The sequence below is a fragment of the Poecilia latipinna genome, unplaced genomic scaffold (assembly GCF_001443285.1).
Source record: "Poecilia latipinna isolate Pla-1442-1.1 unplaced genomic scaffold, P_latipinna-1.0 Scaffold3126, whole genome shotgun sequence".
In the NCBI taxonomy this organism is placed as follows: Eukaryota; Metazoa; Chordata; class Actinopteri; order Cyprinodontiformes; family Poeciliidae; genus Poecilia; species Poecilia latipinna.
Window position 1 is genome coordinate 49,542 of NW_015115742.1, and position 9,315 is coordinate 58,856.

The window sequence follows — 9,315 nt, forward strand, 5'->3', positions numbered from 1 at the left end:
GTCACTTTGGGGACGTAAACTGTTCATGCAGAAGTCCTATTTGGGTTTAATTAATAGTATGAGCGACCATGCAAAAAAACTGGATTTCTGCAAAAACTATAATTGATCATAAATTGAATGTAGACTATCATTTGCACAATCCACAAATCTTGTTTTATGGAAGAGAAACCATGAATCATTTTCTTTTCACGTTAAAATGCACTACTTTGTGTTCATGTGCAGCATAATGTTATAAAAAACTTTGAAGTTTGTTTTTGTAGCATGACAAATATTTAGAAAGTGAATGATCACTGCAAAGTAGTACCAACACTACTTTGCACTGCAGATGGAAAACAGTTGACTTTTTTTTTTTTTTTTTCATCCAAGATTTCGCTAAATAAGGAACATGTTTTGTTTGATCAGTCAGCTCTTCTGTCCCCAGTTGTGGAATGAAAACTTTTCTTCATCACACATTTTTTCTCTTTGGATGCTGCATGGCCAGATCTCAAGATGAAAAGTAGCCTATCAGCCAAGATCGAGGAGCATGAGTTGTCACTTGAAACTGTTTGCTGCTGTAAATGCTATGCTCCTTATCTCTAATCTCTCTTGTAGTGTAATTCTAAGCCATCTGTTACAACCCTCCCTTGAACCTTCCCCTTCCCTTCTCCCATTTCTTGTTTGAAGGTAAGAAACACAAGATAAGAGTTTTGAAAACTGTGTGTGTGTAGGTAGCAAAACAAGTGAAAAGGAAGCAGACATGGAGGAAACTGGTCGAAGCCTTTAAAGGAAATCGATGATTTACATTAACCTAGCTCGTCACAGCGAGTCCTGGCGGCGGTTTGAGTCTGACCATCAGCCTCTCCTAGATCTGCAGGGGTCTTCTCTCAGGCAGGAAATGGATTTAGGAAGTTTACTTTGCTCTCAGGTTTCTCTTTTATCCCCCAGATAGCAGTGAATGGATTAAGATGTGAATGGGTTTTTTGCAGAGTGTAGCAACCTGTTCAGCTGAGGGAAAATTGCACCACAGGTCCATTAAATGCATGTTATTCTCTGGAAACATCTAGCCTTACTCGGTCACAAAGGGAGGCCTAATAGGGTTTCGTAGATATGAAAATTGGAGATGGAGATCTCAACAGAAGCTAAAAACTGGGTGGATGTTATCACCTCAAATGAAACTTTTTAACTGTTTTTTCCCCCTCCCCTTTTCCATCCTCTGTATTTTCACAGCATGCAAAAGTTTACTCAACAAGAAGTCGGATTCTGCCAAGGTGAGCTCGTCCTTAATGCCCGTCTGTTCTCCTGTGTCCTTTCTGTCTCTTCTTTTCTGTCTACTGTTATTCCACCGTGTTAAAACTTAATATATAACATAAGATCAGACATTTACTGGCTAAGTTGTTTCTAGCAAGGTGATAATAACCAAGCAGGATCTCTTGCTAATTGTTCACTAGCACTGATTCAGCACCGGAACAGATTAACCGATACTTGTATTTAAAACAAACCATCAAAGCTCAATTATTTTTGTAATCAAAGTTTGCAAACAAAGTAAAGTTATGACATATCTCAAACTGTGCTTTAAAGGTTTTTTATGTGCGATAATCCCGGTTAGACCTTTCATAAATATGGAAATAAGTTGAGCTCATTCAGAGACCAAATAATAATTGTAACCATTTTCCACATGACCAAATCAAAGTAACTTATCCAGTATAGAATAGTTCAGTTTATGTTTGACTTGTTAATATTGTAGTATTTTGCTGTTTGGATCACCCCAAGAGTTGAACATTTTGGCATTTTTGTTGTTTTGTTTTTTTTTTTTTTTTTTTTTGGTGTTGTTTTGTTTTTTCTGTTTGTTTTTTTGTCCAAAAAAGTCACGGTTTCATAAATCTCAAGCTTTTTTATAGAATCTTTTTTATCTCTGTTGAATTATCCAGCTCAGGGTTTATCAGACTGAATGTTTTAGATTTTAAACAAGAAATGATGTAAAACAATCCAGACTCATTAAAATCCATGCAACGGCCCTTTAAATCATTGGCGATTGGAAGGTTTGACATGGAAGCTGCGTTAGCATCGTTAGCGGCTAAGAGTTAGCCAGGCATGTTATTCTTTCAGTGCTTATAAATAATTTGGAACAGGGTTCCCAACATGTTGCCCAACAAACTAACAAAAAGGTGAAGAATACCTTTGTAACTGAGCACCTCTAACCAACTATTTCTACTTCCGTTTTCCCTTCAAAATAAGAGTCTGAAACATGGACGCCAAGTTTAAAGCACTTGCCTTCATATCCAGGCTCATTTTAATAGCTTAGATTTATTTCAGCAATCACTTTCTTACATTAAGTGGGTTGATAGATTTCGCTTTGAGAAATATCAAAGTGAAATTTTAACTTCATTCTGCAGTCAAATTTTGTTGTAAATGCAATAAAAGCCTATCTACAAAAGTTTAATTATGAAACACTAATTTTGTATTTCCTCCTGAAATTTGACTTATTTCCTGTTTTTCCTCCTTTTTCGTCACGTTTAGACCCTAAACTTCTCATACTCCCATCCACAAGATTTTCCGTTTCCCAGTTCTGCTTCGTTTTTCCCAGTTCTTAATCCAAAGCTTTTATTCTTTTACCTCAAGTCAGCTTCAGTCAACTTCCTTTCCGAGCAGTCTCCCATCACTTCCAGCTCTCTCCTTCTCCTGCTGCCCTCCCTGTCTATATTTTTTTTTGCCCCCGAGGTTTTCTGTGTGTAGTTAAGTGGCACAAGCATGGAGAGTTAGTGAGGCAGTAAAAAGGATGATCTAGAGGCCTTTCTGTGGCACTCACCCCTCTCATTTATCCTGTTAGCTCTCAACAGCCCTGGAGCTCGGAAAAGCATTAGCCCCCTTTCCCGAAAAAGGCGTTTTAATTCAAATGCATCTATGTGTGTATTTGTGTAGCTTTTGTGTTTCACTTTGAGTGTTTGCGTTCTCGTCCCAGCCTTCTACCAACAACAGTAAGAACAGTATAGTGAGCGCCATCAATGCCCTGAAAGACACCAACATGGCAGCCAACGCCCAGATGGTACAGTAGGCCGCCGCAGTGCCAGTTCCCGCCTCTCTCCTCCCCCCTCCACCTCCAAGTTGTTGCATAGTTGCCCGATTTATTTTTTCTTGCCTCATCCTCCATCATCATGCTTGTCATCCTTCATCTATGTTCCAGGAGATGTTGCTTTGTATCATTCCCCACCCCAGCAGTGCCAACTTGAAGCCATAAAACCTCCCAAAGGTGCACAAGTGTTACTGAGATCGATGAGCATTAAAGACCTTTGGGAATCCTTCAAAATTATAAAATCATTATTTTAAATCTCAGGCAGCGCATGTGCACCCGTTTAGTTTTACACACAATAAATTGGAATATCATTGAAGAGTCGGTGTCTTTCACTTATTTCAATTTAAGGAGTGAAACTTGTTAAAGTGTTTATTTTTGTTAATTTAGATTATTGTAATTTAAAGTCAGTCAAAACCACAATATTAGCTTATCAGAAAATGTAAATATTCAGTTTTTTAATATAGCGCCAATTCACAATAAATGCCGTCTCAAGGCACTTTACAAAAAATAATTTCAATTCAAATTTTTCCTAGTCATCAAGCAGTAGAGTATGCTCAATGAATTATTGAAAATAGTTGAAAGTTTCTAAGGAAACCCAGTGGATTGCTTTTTATATTGCATAGGAATATACTGAATATTTGTAAGCAGTTACTGACATTCTCAACAAGAATGCCAAGCCACAGAAGTTCATATCTATGTGAACTGGCTCCCACCACAATGAATTCAAAGCATATTAATAGAAAGCTGAGTGGAAGGAAAAAGTTTCTGGACTGCAAACCCTGGAGTAGATTTACAAGATGATTGTGGCATATATTGCGATATAAATGAAATGGGTGACTAAAAGCTATTCAAAAAGCCTTTTTAATAGATTGTGAAGCTGAAGTAAGGGCTTCTCCACACACAGACGTATCCAGGATGGGCAAGAAGTGTAACTTTTATTGTGTTAAATTATTCCTGAGGCAGAGACAGTTTGATTTTACCTGGGCTAAGATGACAAATGAGTGGGCAGTAGCTTGGTGACCCAAAGTCGTCTTTTCAGGGGAAAGTAAATAATACATTTCATTTGGAAATAAATGAAAAGTGAAGAAGAACTGAATCAAAGTTCCTTTAGGTCCAGCATGAAGTTTCCTCAGTCATCGATGCTTTGAGTTGCCATGTTGGCGTGAAAAGGCCATTGCAAAAGATGCATAATATTGGAAAGTTGAGTGATAGGAAAAACTCATCTAACGTTATTAAGAGGAAGATGAGAGATAGCAGACAAATTCAGTAAGTATTTTGTGAAAGGGGCTGTATTTAAATATTGAGTGTAAATACTGTACAATGCAATATTCTTAAACTGAATTCAAAATCAAATGAATACACAAAACAAGATGGCCGCCTTGGGCAGGGTGACGTCACTTTAAACCATGGTGGGGGAAAAATCCAGATTTTCAAAAACTTTAATCTTCAAAATCCACATTTCTATGTTAAAATCTTTTTTATAGGTTTTATGTTTGGTTTCACGATCATCAAAATTACCAGAGACAAACACTTTAAATAAATTTGCTTCTAATTTATTTGCATAATGAATGAGTTTCACTTTTTGAATTGAATTAATGAAATAAACCAGCTTATCAATCATATTTTCCTTTCCCAGTTGCATCTGTATATAAAGCATGGGCTTGTTGGTTGGACTATTTACCGCTCACATCATGCAGCTAGCAGTTGAAGCATCAGACAGTTTTTTTAATTCTCTTGTTTCTCCAGATTCTTTGTATAAACTTTAACATCCCAAACCCAACTAGATATGCTTTTGGCCTTTTTTCCATTTCAACCATCTATTCCAACATCTTTCTTTTTGCTCTGATTTTCTTTAGCGAATGTTTCCTCACTTTTCCTTCATTAACATTCTTACTGACATGCTGGTTCTACTGCCTTCATCATGCTCTTGCAGCATGCAGTGAATGGTGTGTTGCAGTGCTGTGGTTTGGATTAGGTAGTTTGCTTCAAAGGTGCTTCACAACTGGTGCAACAGGGCCCCAAGTTGTATTATATGTGTGCAATTTACAACTTCTACATTTCAAATGTATTCAGGTTTGCAGCCTAAAATTGTTAGATTTGTTTCTGTAGCTAAAGGAGTTTCAGTCTTTGACTTGAGTCAAGCCAACGTGGTGGAAGTGGTGATTTATTTTTTATTTGAAGGAGATTTAATGAATCAGAATTCTACCCAGGAATTTATGGAAACCCAACAGTGCTGGAAACGCTTATGAGAAAAACTAAAATGCTGCCAGCATTCAGAGAGAATGTTGCAATCGTTCACTTATATTTATGTCACCAGTTATCTGTGTTTTGTTCTGTAAAACATAGTGAATGGAAGAAGCTAAAAGTCTTTTGTTGTTTTTTAACACAAACACAAGGATGGATCTATGCTGCAATAATGTCACAAAATGTTGTTTTAAAGACCCTAAAACATTTATTCAGGCTAATGTTACACATGTTGTGGTTGAAACAGATGTCAAATTGTAGATGTTGTCAGAAATCAGCTGAAGTCAAACACCACTGCCTTCATGTGGCTCAGACCAGACCAGGTGTTAATAATTAAGTGATCCTTAGTTGTATTGAAAAGGGGCCAATAGAGATAAAATGGAGTAAAATTAACCTCATGTCCTCATAAACCACTGGGGTTTCTTGAACAGAACGGTTGCTAACTCATCATCTTCGTATGAACTTTGCCGTTGGTCCTTCCCCAGAATCCAAGATTTTTTTATTTTTTTTTTATAATGTAGAGATTAAAAACTCTTTTCTACAAGAGAAAGATTTCAGTTTATGCTTGCAGTGAAAGACCCCTGTTTCTGTGTAAAGGATCTTTTTGATCCGAGATGGACTTAAAGTTTTATCACAATGTTTTGTGGTACTGTTATGATCATGATAAAAGTGAGTTTATTACTCCTTGTGTTGCTGTAACTGTATGGAAGAGCAATCTTAGCCCCTCAAACACAAACACTGCTCTTGAAAAACAATGCCCGTTATTGTTGCACTGCTTTTGGACACTGCTTGCATAAAAAAGTGTGATTTGTTTGACTAAACTGCACTCAGCTACTGCATTTAATCATATCAGTGTATTTGATAGTGATATTGAACAATCAGTGGAGAAAATAATAATTCTGACAAGAAGACAGCAACAACAACTACAATGTTTTGGGATTTTTAACATAATTTATGGAAATTAAATCAAAATTCTTATGAAAAAAATAGCACCATAAATGGTAAACGATACAGTAAGTGACCAACCCCAGTCAGAAGTCTTCCTATACCTTTTTTTTTTTTTTTAACGATAATGGCGGATGTCCTGTTGCTGATTGAAAGCTTCAAATGTAAACTGTATATCTCACCAGCTTCTTGTTCTCATTGAAAATTATTTCCAAATCTTTGTTTATTTTTGTGGAACCTGTAACCAGTCATCGCTGTTTCAACCTGAGAATCCGGCAGAGGTCACGCCGCTGTGACGACCTCAGTTGGCGAGTCAGGGGTGTAACGGAGATGCTTTTGTGAAAGTGGCTCACAAATTTTCAGCATAAGGATAAAATGTACATGTATACATATTTGGCAGTGGATTCAGATATCTGTAATTTTACCAACCTAAACCATCTGTCACTCTAAAAATGCCCTGTAGGCTGTGGATGTGTTGCAGAGGTAAAGTAGTTGGGGCCGGTTCAAACCCAGTTGAAACGCACCGTTTCAGAGCAAAAATATGCCAGACTGACTGTTCTGTTCTGCTCTGCAGGAATCTCAGAGCACAGTGGTGCACAACCCTCCTGATGGAGTCAAGGTAATACTTTAGTTGTGTTGAGTGGGAACACGGCCCCGCCCTGGTTGACTCGCTCTTGGATCTTTCCTGCGTTGGTTTCAGCATCTGTCTGTCCCTCTTCTCGGTCCTCAGGGATCAACAGAGAGCAACGCCACAAACGATGAGGAGGAAATGAAAGGTAGGAAAGGTACTCGAGTGTTTTATTCCCTTTTCCCTGTTTTCATTCACTGTCTCTTTCTTTCTCCCTTTTAGTGAAGTGTGTGTATTTGACTGTAGTGATCGGCAAGTGTGTTGCGGTCCTAAGCGTGTCTGTCGTATGTGTGTGTTTGTAATTATTGTGTGTTTGGCTACATCTAGCGGACAGTTCGGCGCTGAGTCAGAGCAGCGCCACTGAGGAGATGCCCCCTCTTCTGCCCTCACCTCAAAGCTCACCTGCCAGTAAGTTTATCTATGGCAAAGAGAAGCTATATGGTTGCCCCCTGTGCCCCCTGAAAGGACCCGACACCCACTCCTCCCACTCTCACCTCGGTTTCTTGTAGCACTGGCAATGACGTCTTCCATGTTTGAGCTCCGCTCACACCCCGATCTACCAAGCGTTACTTTTTTATAGGGTTCCCACTGGTTTTTGAACGTTTCTGGACTCAATCAGATTCTGATGTCAGAGAATTTAATCTTTTAGTTTATTGCAACTTGGATTCCCCCCTCACCTCCTCACTGCTATTACCGTTTTTTCTGTAAAACAGGAAAATCTCAGCTTCCTTTTCCTTGCATACATGCGGTGAAGTTAGCGTAAATAATGTATTAATATTAAAGAGCACCTGTTTTTGCCAAATCTACATTTTACACATTTTTGTCCTCCAGTTTGGGACTCAACTGCTTCTAAAATCAGCCCAAGTGCTTAAAAAGAAACACCCACCCTGTTTTTTTTTTTCTGTAAAATGAGCCATTTCAAAAACTTCCCGATTGTAAAGTCACAGTTGACGGGCACAGCGCTGTTACCAAGCAACCCCAGCCAAAGCCAGCCCATCGCCTACCTGAGCGAAATCCCAACGTTTGGTCAGTTGGTTTTTCCACTGTATGAGCTGTACAATGGCTGCTGGAAAAAAACAAGTGTTTTGTTGTTGACTTGCCATCCAGAAACCACTTGCTGCATTCTTGTTGGTTGTGTGGGAGGCTCTACTTCTGCTTTTCAAATATATATAGTTGTACAATTGCAGCAATTTTTTCATGCAAGTGAAAATGTTGAGTTGGGGGCGTGGCCAGCAGAAACTTATTTGAATTTAAAATATCGAGATGCCATAAAGCAGCTCATTCTGAAAGGAGCTGAAAATAGCCAGAACTGGCCAGATTCAAATCTCATAATCTAAGAATGATTTTGTGAAAAAAAAAAAATGTAATGAACATGTTTTGTATAACCTACAGACCTGTTATAACAGGTTAAGGTACTACAATAGGTCATCTTTAGCAGAAAAAGGATTTTTTTGTGTGTGTGTGTTTTTCTCCTCTTTTAGAAACCTTTCTTCCTAAAAATTATTCTTGAGTAGCTGGTCTATCAAAATACAAAGTACTATGTCATCTTTCTAGATTTTAGTATGTTTAAATTTGGCTGAGCTGAATAATTTTTTTTTATTTGAAAAAGTTGAACTACACCATGTAAGAAAACAGATTTTCAGAAGCCAAAAAAATAATAAAATACACGTATGTTAAGCTCAGATGATACAAAATCCCTAGTGTGTTATATATTGATGATTATGGCTTACAGCTCTTGAAGACCCAGTTTATGTCATCAGAAAATTTAAATAAGAATGGCTTCATAATGCTTAAATGTCAGTCCAATGAAAAGCAGGTTCACCTACTGTACAGTGAATGCATTCAGTACTTGGTCAGGGCTCCTTTTGCATGAGTTACTGCATCACTACAGCGTGGTCCTGCTGCTTTTTGCTCTGGTGTCCAAATTTCTTGGCAGACCACTGCTCTGACTTTGGACTTGATAAAACATGGTGGACTAAGACCAGCAGATACCTCAAGCTCTTAAATGGTCTTTGCTCACAATTCCTTCAAGGCTCCAGTTTTCCCTGTTGCCTACATACCTTTTTCACTATCCCATTTTTTTCTTACACTCAACTTTCCAATAAAATGCTTGGATGCATCCGTCTCAACAGGCAGCTTCTTTTGCATCAACCTTTTTGTGGCTTGCCCTCTGTGGAGGGTGTCGGTGGTTGTCCGCTGGGCAGCTCTAATCCAAGTTGAAATAAACTGGTTCATTTCGAAGAATTTCCCATTTAAAACGCTTTAGTTTTTGTCATTAATGCATTCCTTTTATTGAAAAGTACCAAAGAGCAGGGCTACTTTGACTATTTAAAGCAAAAGCAATGCACCAACTTTAAGAAAAAAAATAAAAATAAAAAAAGTTGTACATCTCTGATTTTTGGCCACTGTGGGAACCTTGAAGTGTGTGTGTGTGTGTGTGTGTGTGTGT

The 9,315-nt window shown here is 38.2% G+C and overlaps 1 protein-coding gene across 8 annotated transcripts in view; it reads left to right on the forward strand.

Moving 5' to 3' along the window:
- LOC106940207 (calcium/calmodulin-dependent protein kinase type II subunit gamma-like) overlaps nucleotides 1–7,569 on the forward strand; it is a 45,733-nt gene extending 38,164 nt beyond the window's left edge. For 2 of the 8 annotated variants that reach the window (XM_015022882.1, XM_015022879.1), the window contains 5 exons: nucleotides 1,207–1,247; nucleotides 2,939–3,022; nucleotides 6,813–6,857; nucleotides 6,969–7,023; nucleotides 7,194–7,567. In XM_015022882.1, the coding sequence (XP_014878368.1) occupies nucleotides 1,207–1,247; nucleotides 2,939–3,022; nucleotides 6,813–6,857; nucleotides 6,969–7,023; nucleotides 7,194–7,375 (407 nt within the window). In that variant the 3' untranslated portion in view covers nucleotides 7,376–7,567. Of the gene's footprint in view, nucleotides 1–1,206; nucleotides 1,248–2,938; nucleotides 3,023–6,812; nucleotides 6,858–6,968; nucleotides 7,024–7,088; nucleotides 7,095–7,193 lie in introns of all 8 variants that reach the window. The other 6 variants (XM_015022884.1, XM_015022886.1, XM_015022880.1 and 3 more) reach the window with 5 other exon arrangements.
- The last annotated feature ends 1,746 nt before the right edge of the window (nucleotides 7,570–9,315 follow it).